Here is a 19,066-nt window from a genome sequence, read left to right on the forward strand (position 1 = left end):
CGCTCTCGTTGAATCTCTTATGAGTCTAATCTACTTGGTCCTTGTCGATACATTTGCAATATTGAAAATGCTTGTGTGTTTGTATCTCAGACAGGCTGTATCTTTAATTAAATGCCCACCTGCTTCATCTGTAAACGCAACAGTGTATATTTTTGGTAACTGGCCAACTTCTACTTTAAGCATAAACTTATTCAAGCTGGAAAGGCATTTATTTAGTATTTCAGAGCTTTTTTTTCCTTTTTTGAGTGCCACATATGTCGAGATCAGCCAAGTTTCATCAACAAACTCCTTGTGTGACAGAAAACATACAGCGTCTCTGTGTAGTCATAGTGCGCAGCTGTCAGTTAACAAGAGGAAGAGAGGTAGAGGATGTGAGCTGGCAGAAGGCCACCTTTCTCACCTGCTGAGGTCGCTTCACAGACAACCTTGTTCTGATTTTTTTATATGATTAATGCATGTAGATTTATCTTACTGATACAGGTTCAGAAGAGCCCAAATCATATACAGAGTTAATTGAGCAAAACATATTTGATGCATCATTGTACTGCTTTCTTTTTTTAACGTAACAATTCTTTCTTCACGCATATCTTTAAATATAAAATACCTGTTCTGTGGTGAAGCAACTCCATTGGCAAGGAGGAGGCTGTTCCGGCATCGCTTACACAAGCACACACACACACACACACACACACATATATGCACACACAAATGTTACCGATAAGATGCATTCCAGTCACCAGCAGCCCAGCAGCAAACCCCTGAAATTCTTGTCAACACGGGGTCATGATGTTGTCCAGAACTCTCATCCCACAGCTCCCCAAACTGAGCAGCGGCTGGCTGTGTTTGTTTGTGTTTTTTGCTCCAACCCCGCTTCCTGTAGCTCTGTGGTGTCAACCCGCCCACCGTCCTCCCGTCAGACCCGTGGAACACAGCCCTGCTGCCACAGCGCTCAGGCACCCCAGCGACTGAGGTTTCCTCTTGGACTGACTGAAGTGTTTGCTGTTTCCCACATTGTTGGAATTCAACACCAGCCTGTTTACTGGTCCCCATGTGGCTTCAGTCTCTCTCGCTCGCTCCCTTCCTCTCTTCTTTCCTTTCTCTTTTTTTTCTCTTTCCACAACACACCTCCTTTATATGGTATGCACACCCAGCATTCACACTAAATATCAAAACAGTACACCTACGAAGAAACTGTGTTCTGGCCTATAGTGCACTTTCTGTATTACACAGTGCCCCATTATGATACATACAGTGTATGACTGGAATCAAGGTGGTTGGAAGGTTGCTTGTTTGTTTTTAGCCTTTATTACAGAAACAATTATGAGTGCAGATGCATGACTAATTTAAAATCACTTTTCGAGTGAAATTGTTGTTTCTAAAAACAAAACAGCCAGATGTGCTCTAACACAGAGGAGCAGGAATCTGAAGTATAGAGGCCAAGTATTTAGGAATGTTCTGAGACGCACTAGAGATATACTGCTTTCACAAATATCCACAGTAACGAGGTAAGAAACCAGCAGCGCTCTACCCTTTACAGTAAGCTGAATGTCGAGAACAAATAAGCTCGAAGCTGTACTATCCATGTCCTCACTGTGACATTTAGCATATATGTTTTTTTTGTTGCCACGTGAGGTATTCTATGGGCATCAAGGACATAATTTTCATATGCTTTATTTTGCAGCTGACAATAAATCATACAGTGAATCAAAGGAAATAATATACATCTCAAGGAAAAGGTTAACAAGATGATGAGGCGCATGCAAAATGAGAATCTCTTCTTTATCGGCTTTGTTTTTTCACTTCCTTCCCTCGGCACAGCCAGATGGCAAAGCTCCAGCTCTGCAGTCCTCTTCATACACTCATCATATTTGATGGGCATCCTGCTGCCGAGTTTCAAGGAGGCCATGTGTTTACGAAATGACACTTGTGACAAAAGAAAACTTCTATTTAGCAAGCGGATCCTTGGGTGGGGTGCATGGGGGCAGCAGCGTATGTGTGTGTCTGTGTGCACTTGTGTTTGTGTAGCAGTGTGTGGTGGAGAACAAGGCTTGTGGGAATGTATATATTGTGCTTACAATAGGAGCAAGGCAGTGGGAGAAGGACTGTGTGGCGTGTGTGTGTCTGTGTGAGTGTGTGTTTGTGTTCATACCATCCATACCGTCTCTGTTTCACACTGTTATCATGTCGGATGCCTGCTGTTTTTCAGTCACATCCTGCCTTTACTTTGAGCTTCTCTTTTTTTTTTTAAACTATGTTACAGTACATTTCATTATCATTTTTGTGCATTTACCATTCCAATACAGATTTTTTTTTTTCACATTGATATCATAATATCATACATTGTGTGGTCTCCTCCGTTGATGGATTCAAACATTCAGGACAAACTTTAGTTGTTTTTTTTTCTAAAAAAAAAAAATCATCTGTTGTACATTTGCAACTGCAACAGGTTTTATGTTGGTTGTTTATTTGTTCTCAATATGCTATCATCTTATCCTAATATTGTCTTTGTCTTCAATGGTGAGGAATTCCCATCAAAGTTTTCCCCTTCTGTTAATACTTTAGGGAATTTTCAAACGTCGGGATGTATGGCTGTAATGCCCCAAGATTTGTTCTCCCTGAAAGAAACGATAGAGTAAGAATATATTAACTACAGAGCAACCTGGCTTTATGGGGTCTGCATTTACTCTTACTTCATTTTAGGTTTACCAATATGTTATGCATAAATATACTATATATGTATAGAGATAGAAATCAATATATGCTTTGCAGCATTCCTTTTATTTAAATTTTAAAGCCATGTTCATGCATTAAAAAGCAATTTCATATTTTTGACTGCAGGGTTTAGATGCAAATCCATGGGGCATTACGTTAAAAACCATAAACATCATAAAATAGGAAATAGAAATTAAAAATGGAGGCAAAAATGAAGACGTTTAACTGGTCATTAATAACTGAATGCTTTCTCATTTGTTGATGTGATAAACAAAAATCGTATTCAAGAAAGAACACAAAAAATGGCAAGTGTAATGAAAAATAAAACCCATTTAAAGCAAAGTATTTTTATTCACACAAATTTAATAAGATATATAACAACCGTTTGGTCCATAAATATTTAAGGGGAAATAGTTTCTATACACCATCTTTATCAAGAAACAGGGAAACATGGACAATCTTGATAGAACACTTACTGTACTCAACTATTAACACGAAGATCAATATATAAGGTTCTTGGATTACCCAACTATATCTGAAAGAGTGCACAAATGCTTTCTATGACATCGCTGCCCCCTTTTTAACAGGATACACCATAAAAAGATCTTCGGAAATAAGATGCAAAACAGTACAAAACTAGTGAGGCGCCAAAAGGATGTGAATCAGTTAACAAAGAACACATATATCCTGAATTTCACAAACTTTCTCCCAAGTTATAGCATAAGGCACATAGTAGAACTGAGTTAGGCATCTACTTCATTAAGTAGATCAAGAGTACCACTTTGTTCTACAATAGAACAAGTTGTGACGCTCACAATGAAATGTATCAACTCCATTGAAGATTTGCTCTTTCTTTCTTTCTTTCTTTCTTTCTTTCTTTCTTTCTTTCTTCCTTTTCTCTCTATCTTTCAGCCAGAAGAAACATGTTTTTGGTCTGTTCAGTGGCAAGTGTCATTAAAGAAAGTATAAATATGGCCAAAAAGGAGAACACATGGACAATGATTTCCCACTGGCTGCCTATTACGACTCCACCTATCTGAGGTCATTTGAATGTTCATGTCAGCTCTAAAAATCTAGTCTGCAACGTCGCAACCACTTAATTTCTCACTCCTGCTCTTTTTCCCTTTTTAAAATCACATCGTTACCCTGAGCAACATGATAAAAACAATAATGCACTTTTCACTGGGCAGTATATTGTCACTGTGCAATTGAGTTTAGCTGTGGATCTGTGGATATGTTTGCTAGGCTTGATCCATTTGACTGTTTGATCTATGAGGCCAACGAGTCCAAAATAAAAGTGCTCTGTCATGAAAACAGTTGATAACAACAGTGCCCATAAACTGCTCTCCAATTTGAGTTTCTCTTGCTGATTTCTAATTATCAAACAATAACTATCAATGTGACTGCATTACATGTTGAACAGTTACCACTGTACAGATTGTGGGATTTTGCTTCTTGCTCTTTATCACAGTAGAGTTGTGAATCAAGACAGAGATGTGTGTGGTTTCAGCATCTATCGGCCATATAAGCTGCAATGGTCAGGCGCTTACAATGTAATTTAGACATTTTACATGTAGCTCTGTGAGATCCCAATGTCTGATTCCATCCAACTCAGTCTTAGAGACTGAAACATTCGGAAATAATTAAAGCCTGTTTTCTGGAGTTACCCTTATACAGAACATTCTACAAGTTTATTTCCCAAATTATTCCAAAACAGAAAAAAAAATCTTTAAATTGGATAGTGCGAACACAGTGCATACATATACAGGTTTCTGAGGGCAAAATATTCATATTGTTTTAAAGATTACCAATTAAGCATAAATTAGGAAGGGCTCTTTTTTTTTTTTTAGCATAATTCAATACAAATGTACAAATAAAATCAAATCAAGAAAGAAATCTAGTTTTCCAGACAAGGTTCAAGTTTAGTTTTTTTTTCTCCAATAAATTGTGGAATCCTTGACAATTTTCTAATGCCTTCAACTCCCAAAATGTCCCGTCCAAAATCAATCCCTGCATTTGGCATGCAGTTTCAAATGCTACACATTAAAATGATTTCCTCGTGTTTTAATGTGGTCGCTGCTGTTGTTGCTCTTGTTGTTCTTGTTTGTGTACACGGTACAGCACTTTCTGTTCCAAGGAGCTGTCTCTGGTTGATTTAAAGGTGTCACTTAAAAAAATAAAATGTAAATCGAGGAAAGAAAATCAAAAGGAAATCAGAAGAAAAACAAAACAAATAAATTCAGGTAAAATAAAAAAAAAATAAATCAGTCTGCTAGAGATAGCTTGTTAGAAAAGGTTTGTCAAGGTAGTTTGCGAAGGGCTCCCCGAATCATGGCTGTCCAAACTAGAGGTGACGGAGGTCACTACAGTGATAGAGGGGTTTGTCAGGTCTGTTAGTGTGGCCGCGCTGGAGGGGGGGGTCAGGGCCCCACTGTCGGATGAGGGTGGAGGGAGTGAGGTGCCATCAGCCTTATCAACACCTCCATTCTCCTGTCGCAAAACGTTCCTTCTGAATTTGGCTCTTGCGTTTTGGAACCAAACCTGCAAACCAATCCCAGTGTGGCTTTTACTTTTTATGTTTAAGTAGGATTAATTTTTAAAAAGAAATCATTTGTACAGTAGCTTACATATCAACTTATCACAGCTGTTACTGTATCAACTTGCCCTTGTCTTATATATAGAAATCTTTATCTGATGACTTTCATACAGTATTTTGAGTATCTCAAGGGGCAGGTGACAATGAACCAGTTAACTCCTGAGCACTCAATAAAAGAATGTGGATTTTAATAGCAAATCAAAACAAAATCTTCTTAATTTTTTTTTTTAACTGCGAGAGTTAAATTACACCTTTTTCCCGCTCTAAAGATAAAGAGGACATGTGCACTCTCATTATTTATAATATTAGCAACAGTTTTAAATGTAAGTTTGTATGCTGAAGAACTGCTTTCCTCCTTTCTTTCCCAAAAAAAAAAAAAAAAAAAAAACATTTAACAATCTGCAAATTTCAGATAAAACCCCTGGATATACATCTAATGACTAAATGGACCAACAAAACAAACGGAAACTAAAAAGATGGCATTAATGGTAACTGTTGGTGTGAAATGAGAGGGACGTGGAGGAGGAGTGGGGGTGCAGACACAGATGTGGGGTGATCACATTAGTAAGAAGAATGGCTCTGTGCTTACCTGTAGAACTCTCTTAGTGAGGCCTGTTTTCTGGGCCAGCTGCTTTAAGTCCTTGGCATCTGGGTTGTGGTTGATGGCAAAGTAGGATTTCATTGTCCGCAGCTGATGGTGCTTGAAGGAGGTCCGCATGCGTTTGGTCTTCTGTGTTGGAGGGTAGGCCTGCTGGTCCCGGTCCAAGTGATCGGTGTCGTTCTCGTTGCAGCCTGCAGAGAGGGCAGAGAGCAGAGCACAGGGTTGGCTCAGCGTCTAAAAGGAACAACTGCAGAATAAATCCAGCTCTGCAAGCAGTTTAGTGTTTTGGAAAACTGGCCTTCTGTGTCCAAATTCAACCTCACTGCGTCGAAGAAGTCAGACAGCTAGCTGATAATTATGCAGCACTTCAGTACTGTCCAGATATTGTTATTCTAATAATAATAATAAGAAGAAGAAGAAGAAAAATACATCTAAGTATTTGTTACTGATGAAATGTTGCACTAGTTTTAAGGTTTAATATTAAATAAAATATGCTGTTTTACGGTCAGGATTTGAAAAAACAAAACTAAGTCTGTCAAACTGTGGGAAGTCTATAGATTACAAATGACAGGCGGTAAGTCATGAAGATTTTGTGAATTTATAACATGCAATTAAAAAATGTGACAGTGACAGTCAAGAAGCTGATTAAACTGACAAATTAATAGGACCTCTACACATACACAACACACTGCAAGCTGTGTTTTTATATAATACATGTCGGTGCAATTACAACAAGAAGCAATGCTGGATGCTAACCATACGCTGGGACTGGGTTAAATTATTTCTGCTTGTGTTTGCAAAGACTAATAGGCCTAATGGGTCTCATTTGTCAGTAGCTTAGTGTGTAAAACACTTAAAATGGACCCACTAAATTAAATGCATGCATGGCTGAACAGTGCAAGAGAAATATTCTTAACATACATTTCAGTATAGTGTTCTTTTTAAATGATTTTTAAATAAAATTAGTTTTTTGCAACACAGAAAATTTCTTTATGCAAATTCAACCAGTGAAAATACAATTAATGCCAAATCATAGCTGATTTTTAATTAGCATATTTTTTTCTTATAGATTTTGTATTTATATTAGAACATGTTTTAAATGATTTTCGCTCTTACTTTGCTGCTTTAACAAGGGAAAAAAGCCACGGGATTTCTAAATTAAATGGTATGTTGTATTGATTTTCAATTCTCCTTGTAACTGAAATGCTGACCAGCTACATTTTTCAGTGGCAAATAAAATATTAAATGAAATATACTAACACTTCATCTTGAGGATGGAGTGAAAAACACTCCCACAAATTAATTATTGGGCTGAATTACAAATCGGTTTGAACAAGACAGAGACAGAGATCAGAAATGGTAAGAAGCAAGTATTAAATGTGTGCTGTTCTATTGTGGCATCAGTTCTATTTTTTTTCCTTATATGAAGCCTCTTCTTGTGACAGTATTTTCACTATTAATGTAAAAATCACTGACATCTGTGTTTTTCTGCCTCAGTCTTCTCTGGATTGTGTTTCGCTTGTATTACCCACTAGGGGTCTCTATATCCAAACAAGAGCAAACTACTGAGTTGTGTGGAATCCACAGCAGACTCGCACCTTTCCCTGGTGAAAACAAACCTGAGTGTACTCGCTAAAGCAGAAACATAACCTCAAACAAAGCCTCTTCCTATTTGTCATGAACACGAGCCTCCTGATCTGCAGAACGATTAACATGAACAGTTTGATACGGTAATGAGAAATGTGCAGTCAGTAACGTCAGAGCCTGATACAGGGAATAAAGCACTTTGGAAGAAATAAAATATATTTTAGTTGTTCCTATTTAAATTGTACATATTTATTATTTCGATAGATTTTTTAAATTAAATTTATGAGTTAATTTGAATATTGTCGGTCAAATTAAATTCGTAGCATAATAAGAACATTTAAAAATCACAAACGCCTAAAAAACTGCCATTAATCCTCCTCTTAAATTAAAAAGCACTCCATACAGTTTCATTGTCTTCCATTCTATTTAAATGTCCCAAATGAAAAATCTAATATTCCCACAGGGACCTTTACTGTGTCAGTGGTGCTTAATAATGAGTTCACAGTTCACTATGGGATTTTCTTTTGTGTGTGTGTTTTTTGTTTTGTTCTTTTGGTTTGTTTTTTTTTACCTGTTGTGACTGCATTATATTTAAGCGTTTTGGTGGTGGGAGCATATTCTCTTTATTATAGATTTTTTTTACAAAAATACCAGGACTACAATGGCTATTTCTCTATGAAGGCATCATGTGAACTGTAGCATTTGCATAATTCCTCGGAATTGTGTTTACGCATAACAAACCGAAGCTCTTTCAAGCGCAGCGCAGTGTACAGTGTTGTGTTTGCAGCCCCTGGCCTCTCCCTGCTGCAGGCCCCTCAGTGCGGAGCCGCACAGTCCCTGAGAACTGCGCTGACCGCCGCACAGGAGGCCAGGGATTCCAACGTCACCTTCAATTAACGAAGAACAATTAACGCGCAGATTACCCCTATTCCTCCCTATTCAGCAGGAACACAGGAAACTTGGCGCACAATGACAAACTTTGTCAACCGCGCACTAATTCGCAGAAAGCGAAAACAAAATGGGGACGCTGCAGGGAGGGTTGGGGGTCGGGTTATAGCATGCAGCGATTCAATTCAAGATTATTTTTTTGTTAAAGATGAAACCTGCGTTTAACAGTAACTTCATGCGCGCTGTGATTGTTGCTTTTGTTCTTCTCAGCAAAAGTAAAACATCATTTCAGATGTTAATTTTGACCACGATTTTACGCAGCTGCATATTTACCCAATTCACACACATTTATTATGACCTAATTTCCACCTAATTATAAAAGTCGATGAGCAGGTTGACGGCGAGGTCAAATTTTGATAATTCTCTGCGCAATACACGCCATAGGAACCGTGCGTAGAAGACGCATGGATAAAAAGCTGCAGATCAATTTACCCCTCAGCTCCCGCAGTGCACCTATATTCACCTACATTTGCAAGGCCTAGATTACAAATGTATGAATTTTAGACACGGAAGGCAGAAATGTTACAACAAGGCCACTGAAGGAACTGCCTGTTTTTTTTTTTTAAAAAAGAAAAAATAAAAAGCGCTAAGGTCTTCGTGCGTAATGGAAGCAAAACGTATCCAAAAAGTCAAGAAAAATATATAATAGTTTAATAAGTGTGGGATTTCCACTCAATGTTTATATATATATATATATATATATATATATATATATATATATATATATATATATATATATATATATATATATATATATATATATATATATATATATATATGACGGACAATTCGATTTTAGTGAAGAATCCACCAATGCTCCAAAACTAGTGGGTCCGTGAAGGCTTTAACCTACATGACGCAGAGCTTAATGTTTAATTGTACTGTAATTTTGTGGGGATTTATAAGCTATGTGTCTTCACTGTCCTCTGCTGCTGGGCCTTTCCATACGCCATAAAGGTCAAAGAGACACATTTGCACCAAAACTTTAAAAAAAAAAAAAAAAAAACAAAAGAAGATCTCGACTCACTCCAAAATGATTTTCCAACATGATCGTGTTTGTATGTTGCTGTCTAGGTGTGAGGCTTTGTGCAGCAGCAGCAGCAGCAGCATCATGCCGCCTCACCTGTGTTGTAGCTGGGTATATCTATCCCCATGGCCGGGCTCTTCCTCTTGCGGGGCCTCCCCTTCTGCGCGGTGCCGGTGCCGTTGAAGTAGGGCAGAGTGAGGCCGCCGCCCTTCGCTGCCAGCTCGGCGAAGTTGAGCTGAGGGTGGTAGTCCGGTCCCTGCACCAGCGTCTCGAAGTGCAGCCGGCAGTACACCAGGCTGTCCTTCATGCCGAAGTGGTCTCCGGTGGTCAGGGTCTTGTTGCAGGTGGTGCACGTGAAGCAGCTCAGGTGGTACACGGAGTCGCGAGCTCGCATCACCATCTCCGAAGCTGATATCCCGAGGTGGCAGCGCGCGCACCTCTGCACGGAGAACCTTCTGGAACAGACACACCGTCAAGACTCCTCGTACGGACAAACGACAAGACGGCAGAACACAAGCTCACAGGCTGCAGAAGTGAGCCAACGTGGACCTGGGATGCCACACAAACAAAGGTGTGTATGTGACACCACAGCAGGCCTTTACTTTAAGCTTCTGCCACATCTGGCCCACAACTGAGCCTGTGCATAAAAAATGCTTTCTCGCTTAAACACGTAAAATAAGTCAATGTGCAACCTTAATAATAAAACCTATGAGCCTGCATCTGACACTAAACAAAAAGAGCTCAGGTAGGCTAAAGGCTCAGCTTCAGCAGCTTGTTACAAGAATGAGTCAACTTACACAGTTCACATTCTGATATTACATTTTTTCTCTCGTGAGTTATTTACTATTTTTCTGAATAACATCCAGGCCTGTATAAATGTGAGTTAAATATTTCATCACCCACAGCAGTTCAGACATGTTAGCCCACTGTACATGCAGATAAGAGCCACAAATAGATCATTTTTGCTCTGCTTTTTAAACAAACAAAAACAGCACAAATGCACAAGGTGTGGGCCCACTATTTTTATTTATTTATTTATTTATTTGGTTCACAGAGTGAGTGACTCATGCATTCTTGTGGTTTACCTTACACTCAGAGCTATAGAAAACCTTACACCTGAGCCACTAGTGAATGAAATACAATTTCAGCATCATAACTTATTCCCAGCAGACACCATGCAGCCCCCCTGGGTGGCTGTTATGTTATTCAGGCAGGAAAGAGGCCCTGCCACAGTGTGTGGAATCAGGGCCAAAAGTAGCTGCATTAATAATTGCCCAAATATGCAGCATGTACGAGTTAAACTATATACATTTACCTATAAAGTCAGCTTAAATGAATAGGTCACTGAGTGGCTTTACATGACAGTGAGCAGATATTTTTTTGGCTCAAGTGTAAAATTATGTAATGATTGACCTTAATTTTTCTTACCTGTAGTAATCCTCCTTGCAATAGATACTCCCATCCTTGGCAAAACACGTTAGCTCCGACTCCAGCGCTAGTTTACATTCACAGCATTTGAGACACCGCAGGTGCCACTGTTTGTCCACGGCCAGGAGGTAGTATCTATCCGAAATCTTGCCGCCACAGCCGGCACACAGGGCAGGTTTCTCCGGGCTCATAGAAGGCATAGTCTGGGACAGAGAGGAGAACAAAGCTCAGGGCAACCACCTCCCTCCAAACACTGCTGGGAAACTCTAATGCAAAATACATGATGCAAAAAAACAATAACAGCAGGCCTTTAGTGGTTCTTTTGGCCCCTTAAAAAAATCTATAAAGCTGCCTGAGTAATAGTTTTGAATAGTTAAACATGTACAGGCTTGAAGTGTTCAGACCCAACTGAAGGAAAAACACCATTTATAAAACAGATGTTTTTAAATTAATTAAATATGGAGAGCAGGAAATACATTTGTGCCGCTGACCTAGCGTTTTCTTATTATTGGTTATTATTTTAATCTCTCCTTTATTTGTAGACACGAAATTCAAAACAAACTAACTGTAACCATTTGGAGCAGAATATTTTAAATATGTGAAAATAATAATAATTCACCATGTTTTTATTTCATCAGATTACTTGTAGACATACAATTGCATTTTTTTCTGACAGACAACAAAATATGTTTACTCTTATTTTCAGTGTTTAATTTGGTGACTAAATTAAGGCAGCGTGTTGTAAACATATTTAGAGACATCTGTCTGTAAAATCGCCGCTGTTTAAAAAAATATTCAGCTCAATTCTCCTTCTAAGAGAAAAAAAAATTTGACTACAGTGGAAATCCTCCATTCTCTCCTACTTACCCCCTGAAAAACCTGCACATTTCCTGGCACGGTAACTGTGCCACTATGGTCCGCAGTAAGGAGCTTTAAAAGGCCAGTTTTAACATGAATTGCAACACAGCTCGGCCCGGCTCTTACCGACTCTCTTCCGTTGAGCTGCATGCCCTTCGCCAGGCGCGACTCCGTTTTCGACCTTCTCTCCATCTCCTCCATGATCCCTTGGATGTGATCCCCGGAGATCCCGTGGAAAAGCATGGCTCCCGGTCCTGGACGCAACGTGCAACTGCCTGCCTCTGTCTTGCAGCTCACAACTTCCATATACTGTACCGCAGCGCTGCGCCCCGCTCTCTCAGCGCATCCAACTGGGCTCTGAGGCTCTAAGAGAGGCACACAAAACAACCACACCGACCCCACAGGCTCAGATCAGCTCCTCGGCAGCGTGCAAAAGCAAGTGGAAGAAAAAAGGAAGAAACTACAGCATGGGTGGGACAGGAGGAGCAATGGTGGTGATGCACCAGCTTTTTTTTCTCCTTCTTCCCGTCAATGTTTCTCCTCCAGAAGAAAAATATATAGTCCAAATGATGCGGTGGAAGTTGTTGGTGGTGGTGGAGGGGAGGGAGGAGGGGAAGGGGGGCTTGCAGTGTGTAACACTGGCCAAAAATAATGACACAAAGTTTTTGTTGTTTCTCTTTTTTTTTTTTTCTTGGTGATTTCTCTCTCCCGGTTTCCCAGTCAGGGGTTCCTCGGTGCTTGGAGGTCAGGTTGGGACTGCCTGGATTTGAGAACCGTGTCCTATTTGTGAAGAGAGCAAAGCCGGCCCAGTCTGAATAATTTGGTAGGAGGAGTTCCTCTCTCTCTCTCTCTCTCCCTCCCTCTCTCTCCCTCTCTCTCTCTCTCTCTCCCTGCATCGCTGCTGATTTCTATTCACCAACAAAGAGCTGTCACTCTTCCCTCAAAAACTCCCGATTCGGGCTGCGCGCAGGACCACCACTTTATGGTATTGACATTTTCATTACTTTTATTCCCCAATTTAAAGCAGAGGAGGCCGGAGTGTAAGTTGTATAAACTGAAATGGACTTAAAGTAATTTCAGTGCGCGTATTCTATTGATTTCCAAAGCAAATGAGGTGCGGTAAAGTCTAATAAACGGCTCATTGTGAAAGGGTTAGAAATAGAAATAAATAACTTCTTATGTTATTTGCCATTTAATGCGAGTTTAGTAGGTCTAAAATTGAGTTTTATGAAATTCTATGATTTAAACCTCACAGTTTTGGGAGTTTAATTAGTCCTAATCAGATGTTTGGGTGTCCCAGAATACCATGATAACTGTGTGTGGTATAAATATATTGTCTGGGGCGGGGCAGTGATCAGTGATAGGCTAGAGGGCGGGGACACGTTGCATTAAACAATTTGAAATAATAGGATTTTTTATTTTTAGAAAAAATACAAATTAATCAGATTTGGTTTAAAAAATAAACATCCATTCCACCTTATGATTATATTTTCACGCAAATAATACGCCTACTTGCGTTTTTCTGGGCACGATGCTCTGCAGATAGAATCTGTCTAAACTATTTTTATATGTGTAAATGTTTCCAGTCTTACGCGCAAAATCATCTCTCTGTGCTTTAAACGCTCATTTCAAGCAGGACTTATTCACCGTCGCAGATTTATTAACACAATCCTTGTCTTGTCTGTATCTCTTCAATTAGGCCAAAGCCTTGTTTACCTGATGAAACTCATTTATTTGTCTTATATGTTTTGCAGCAAGCAGCGATGTGAAAACGAGATAAAAGAGAGCTCCATGTGGTGCTCGCCACAGGGAAACCACCACTAATTCTTGCATATTTTTAGAAATGTATGCTTTGTGTAATGACAAGCAATACAATCTGAGTTATTCAGGGCTTCAATAAAGATCAGTGTCAATTTTAAAGAGTGTTAAAATTCCTCCATGCAAATAAAAAAGGAAGAAAGGGGAAAGATGGGACAGTTTTACTGGTCAGCGTGCAGGCCAAACATGGTGACAACAAACCAAAAATGAGACAGCTCACTGTCTGTACTGTGACAAACACAACGCAGGCCTTTCCAGCTAAAAAATCAGGATAATGAGCTGTGGTCTGAGGGAAATCAATGAGTCCAAAAAAAGTTGTCAAAAAACAACAAATAGACTGAGTGAGTCTGAGAATCGGCTTTAGTCACATTAATAGATTTACTGAAGGCTCAGGGGGGGTTTGCAGGTGTAGATGCTTCCTCTCAAGACGTGTTACATTATCATGTGAACCCCCCCACCACACACACACACACACACACACACACACACACACACACACACACACACACACACACACACACACACACACACACACACACACACTGGAGTTGTGCTGCCTTTAATTGGAGGCCCAGGAACAGCGCTATGGCTTGAACCCTCCTGGACGAGTTGGACCTGCAGCTGTTCTAAAAAGCATAATTTGCGCTCTGTCAGTGTCTCAGCATCAGGCACAGAGCGCTGAAAAGGGACTCAAAAAGGACACACGGATTTCATTTCACCTGGACAAAGACACCCTAAGAGGAGTGATCAACTCAGCTCTGTGTGATATTTAATCTAACTGCAGTTTTTTTTTCTTCTTTTCGTCTTCTGCTTCTTTTTCTTGTGCCTCGTCTCTGGAAATTCTGATTTGGACTCATTCTCGCAGCGTAATTCTAATATTTGCAAGTTTCTGTTTTTATGAAAACATCCATCACGTCGATAAAGAGTACTGTTTTGACCCGTTGCCTCCAGCAGTGACATTTCATTTGACTGAAGACGGTTTAACAATGTGTCAGTGAACACCAAGGGGTTGAGGGAATAATGTCTTTTGTGCTGTCGTTTTGTTTCCTTTTCTGTGCGTCTAATTAGAAGATTATGCCTGACACTAAATATTACTTATCGATTCCGTTTTGTTCGTTTGTGTTATTATTATTATGCATCAGTCTAGATTTAAACCAAATCCAAAATGCGTAATTACGCATTTGCGAAAAACCAAAGAAAATGCGGAAAATAAATAACACTTTTATTTTGAAACGTTTTTATTAAAACCATCATATTAATTAAGCAATTTAGTTGTGTGTGCTACCCATCATGTCTCATTACTGGCTTTAAATAAAGTGTTTAAAATGAAGCTGACTTATTGTGTGTCATTTTTACTTGAGTTAAGGAGACTGATGTGCCCTAATTTCAGATTTGTGATCTTGTTTGATTAAATTAAAGCTTAAAAAACACAAACTAATTAACGTTTGCTCGGTTAAAAAAACATGACGATTCTAAATAAGTATAAAAAAATATAGAAAACGTATCATGTCTAAAATGGCATGAGAATAGAGAATGGCTCAGTGGGCCACTGACTTTTATCCAATAAAAAAATAAAATTTCCTACAATAATCACAAATAGAAATAAAATTACTTGGCCTCTATTTTCATGAAAGCTGTATTCTGCCGTTAAGTTTGCACGATTTTGCAAACTCCAGTGTTTTATATTTGTATAATTTGGATTATATCAGGCATAAAAAAGAAATAATTTAGAGCATTTCGTTCTTTTTAAAAGCAAAAAAAAAAAAAAAAAAAAAAAATCTATAGCTCCAGTGGTCTCACCTTCCCTGTTTATCCCGGAGAATAAAACCCATATCAGTGCATTTATCATGCATCAGATCTGTCGCGCATTGCTTCACACGCTCTCTCCCCTGTCGTTTAGCTTTTTCTCTTTTTTCTTAAAACAAATCCGACTCTATTATTATTATCGCCCCAAGAATAAATAGCAAATAGAAAAGGTCTTACCTGAGGCTGTTGCGGTGTGTGAGATCCCTGTGCGGCGCGCAGCCTGAGCAGCTCCGGACTGTGCGCACTACAGCGTGCAGAGGAGACGGAGGAGACGCTGCCGGTAGATGGGGGCTGTTCCTCGTTTCTGAGCTTCCACTTCGAGTTGGAGCGTCAATTAAAACACAAGACATTTAAATATTCCTCTCTCGTATGCAGACAGCCCTCAACACACCACAGCGCCACAGAAAATGAGAAGCCACGAGCCAATGGTCTACTCAGCATGTAGGTTATAATCTGTGATGCATTTTTAAATGAAAGGAAAGACAAACTACAAGATCTGGAGTCGCCAAATAGCACAAAAAACAACTACCGTTATATATAATAAGATGTAGGATTATTGCAGGGATGTGAGTTGTATTTTTCTTCTTTTTAAAAAAAAAAAACTCCAATCAGCTGGATATGAATTCAGCTCCTACATTTTTATTTCAGCCCCTCAAAAAAACGCATCTTGCAATCCAAATTCTGGGTGACTTCAAGGCACATCTGGCTCTAAACAATAATCATCTCTCACCGTTTATGCACAAGTTTACTGTAAAGGGATCCCAGGGAGCTGAGCGCGTTTTACAGCTCTAATTTCACTGGCTGGAGAGGTTTGTGTGAATAAATAATTAGCTGGGTGTATAGTCAAAGTGGATCAATCAATCTGACAAAGATATGGAGCACAGCAACGCACGCCTGCAGAAAAAAAAAACGTGTTGGTATTGAATCACCAAATGCCAAATCGAAGGTATTTTCGAAATCAGTCATTTATGAATTTTGCGAGACTAAACAAAGCTGCACAGGGGTAATTATTACCAAAGATGGTCGTTTTTTTTCTTCTTTATTTTTTAATGACAAACGAATGATTAAATTGTGGTTCAGATGCAACAGAAAAATACATTTAAGATTAACTAGCAACCTCTAGTTTATTTTTCTGTTTTTTAAACTGAATGAAACCTCCATTAACAGCGACAATCATAACATAGCTGCATTCTATTTCCACCCCCTGAGCTGCTACATATGTCCCTCCATTCATTCCTCCTGCAGCTGACAAACTTCATATAAATTCAGAGCCATAATGAGTGTATTCAGCCAGGAACCCTTCTACACACATGTGGCCTGGTGTTGCAACATCTCATGAAAAAAAAAGAAATGATGAAAAACACACCAATATTTAATCACATCAAGATATTTTAGTAAATATTAATACTGTTTATGTTTTGAAGATGGTTTGATGGTGCCTGACCCCTTAATGAGACTCTCTTTTCTCTGTTTAAGAGGTAAAGCAAATACTCCGAACCTTCTGTTTCTTTTTTTAATTGTTGTTTATTGGGTTGTTATTCACTTGCGGGCTAAACAGTGTGACAATGACCCATGAGAAGACAACAGAAAACAGTTTAAAGTGCACACTGGCTCCACCTGAACTGTATATTTCTTGTCAACATGAGGAAAGGGAGGCCACGCAGAAGAGAGGATGTCCTGGACCGTCCCACACTAAGCACCACTTGGAGAGCGACACACCGAGGCAGAGATGGACTGATTTCAATTGACAACAAGTGAACAGAACACTGTGAGCGAGAACCGGGGCTGGGAGCAAAGGGTGACAATTAATTACACCTCTGTACTGCTTGCATAAATGATCATGTGCCATACTGCTAACAGTCATTTTGCTGTGCTCCTTCAGCCTGGGTTGACATCACAGTGTATCTCATCAATAATGCAACAAACGCTGAGATCCATTTCACAGTGTACCACAACACAGAACGCACACACAGCGTTCTCCGAGCATGATACCCAGACACAGGCTCTGCAGTGGTTCAACGGTGAAACCACTGATACACCACCAACCGCGGGGATGCCTCCCTGCCTTGCCTTGCCTTGCCTTGCCTTGCTTCGGCCCGCCTGCCTCCCTGAATGCCTGGCTCCTCTCTGCTGTAGGGCATGGTGGTTAGATTACCACACATCCAGGGTTCATCTGGAGTTATCATTTCTGGGTCACCTCAAGTGACACTCAGTCTCGCGGAGGGAGCTCTCAGTCTCTCCCAAAGCGTGGCCGGGAAAAGGGAGCGAAGGAGAGGTGGGAGGCGAGGAGGCAAGGAGGCAATGAGGAGGAGGAGGGGGGTAGGAAGGAGGAGGCTCTCCCAGGGTCCACCGTGGTGCAGGGGAACCACAGGCTAAACACTGACAGAATGAAGGAAAGGGGAAGGGAGAGGAGGGTGTTTTGGGGGAGGAGGAACAGAGGGAGGAGTGAAGCACTGTAAAGCTGTATCCTAGTCACATGTATCCCAGTCACATGAGCCTGGCTGGCTGGCTGGCTGGCTGGCTGGCTGGCTGGCTGGCTGGCTGGCTAGGTGGGTGAGACATCCTGGAAATATTTACAAACACACAGTGGACATGGCTTCATAATTATTGGGGGAAACCAAATATTAAACGCACAAATGGGGATGAAGTGCAGCCACGGCGATGTCTCCAAACGCAGCAGTTTAGAAATAATAACACAGACAATAAGGAGCCTATAAATAGGTTTCTTTTCAATCCCCATGCGTCCTGTTTGTCATTTCTACTCCGACTCCCTGCTCCTTCCACTTTCTCCTGTCTCTTCCAACCAACGCTTCCCCCATCACCCCCCTCACTACCTCTCGCCACCCTCCTCCTCCTCCTCCTACTTCACCACCACCACATCCCCTTCCTCCCTCCCTCACTACCTCCACCCCTCCTTCGATCTCCTCCCTGCTCTGCTCTGCTGGAGCTCAAATCACAACCCCGGTCCCTGGCAGATGGAGGATAGGAGAGAGAAGCTCTTAACTAGCCAGCCTGAGCCTCTGCTCTCTCTGCACACCAACTGCTGCCTGCCTCCCCTCCCTGCCTCCAGAACCAGCTCCAACAGCACACCACCACCACCACCACCTCCTCCTCCTCCCTCTCCAACTCCTCTGGGGAACGCAGTATCCTCCTGGGGAACGCTGCGCGTATTAGTCCATATCTGGCCACACGAGAAAGGACATGGAAACATAATAGATGGATGTTCTTTATCACTATATAACCTTATGGGGCAAAGCAGCCTTTTTTCTGCAGAGACACGCCGGTTTAGGTGATGCTTGTACATGTTAAGTTGACAAGCAGACTCCTTTCTACTTCAAACATTCACTGATGACAGAAAGTCGGAGGGCAGCGTAGTGTGAAGTAAGTTAGATGGTGTAAAAGAAGGCAGTGACATCACTTGTTTGCTAAGTGTGGCCGAGAAATCACAGATACGAGTGCATCTGTAAAACCAGGAGGGAGATAAACAGGCCAAAGTGCTCCTTGGGCACTTACTTGCCTTTGACTGCCCCTGACTCTCCTTTTATCTGGGCTCATCTGGCGGCCACAACTTGGCCTGGCATGAGCCTGACCACCAGTTGCGGTCTGAGGGAGAAACTGCTCCTCTGTGCTATTTGCAGCCCTGTCTGTCCAAAGGAATCTGGTGCGCTGACTGTCACTCAGCGGC

At 40.7% G+C, this 19,066-nt stretch overlaps 1 protein-coding gene across 5 annotated transcripts; it reads right to left on the reverse strand.

Annotated features, from left to right (window-relative positions):
- Nucleotides 1–1,655: 1,655 nt before the first annotated feature.
- lhx9 (LIM homeobox 9) lies at nucleotides 1,656–15,696 on the reverse strand. 5 transcript variants are annotated; one of them, XM_023269929.3, is made up of 6 exons: nucleotides 15,559–15,696; nucleotides 11,884–12,122; nucleotides 10,900–11,102; nucleotides 9,568–9,926; nucleotides 5,898–6,100; nucleotides 3,044–5,253 (listed from the first exon to the last, which is right to left on the reverse strand). In XM_023269929.3, the coding sequence occupies exons 2-6, from the start codon at nucleotides 12,061–12,063 to the stop codon at nucleotides 4,999–5,001; spliced, it is 1,200 nt and encodes a 399-aa protein (XP_023125697.1). In that variant the 5' UTR covers nucleotides 12,064–12,122; nucleotides 15,559–15,696; the 3' UTR covers nucleotides 3,044–4,998. The 5 variants fall into 5 exon arrangements, with proteins under 5 accessions (XP_023125700.1, XP_023125697.1, XP_035803868.1 ...); XM_035947975.2 differs by having other exon boundaries at nucleotides 11,884–12,537; nucleotides 15,559–15,677; XM_023269932.3 differs by lacking the exons at nucleotides 3,044–5,253; nucleotides 15,559–15,696 and adding an exon at nucleotides 1,656–2,615 and having other exon boundaries at nucleotides 11,884–14,024.
- Between the last annotated feature and the right edge of the window lie 3,370 nt (nucleotides 15,697–19,066).

The sequence above is a fragment of the Amphiprion ocellaris genome, chromosome 2 (assembly GCF_022539595.1).
Source record: "Amphiprion ocellaris isolate individual 3 ecotype Okinawa chromosome 2, ASM2253959v1, whole genome shotgun sequence".
Taxonomy (NCBI): Eukaryota; Metazoa; Chordata; class Actinopteri; family Pomacentridae; genus Amphiprion; species Amphiprion ocellaris.

Excerpts from the sequence above, each read along its gene's own strand:
- lhx9 (XM_023269929.3), bottom strand. The coding sequence starts at position 12,063 with ATGGAAGTTGTGAGCTGCAAGACAGAGGCAGGCAGTTGCACGTTGCGT. Across the intron at positions 11,103-11,883 it reads AGCTCAACGGAAGAGAGTCG|ACTATGCCTTCTATGAGCCC; the intron begins GTAAGAGCCGGG and ends TCTCTGTCCCAG. Across the intron at positions 6,101-9,567 it reads TATACCCAGCTACAACACAG|GCTGCAACGAGAACGACACC; the intron begins GTGAGGCGGCAT and ends CCCTCTCTGCAG.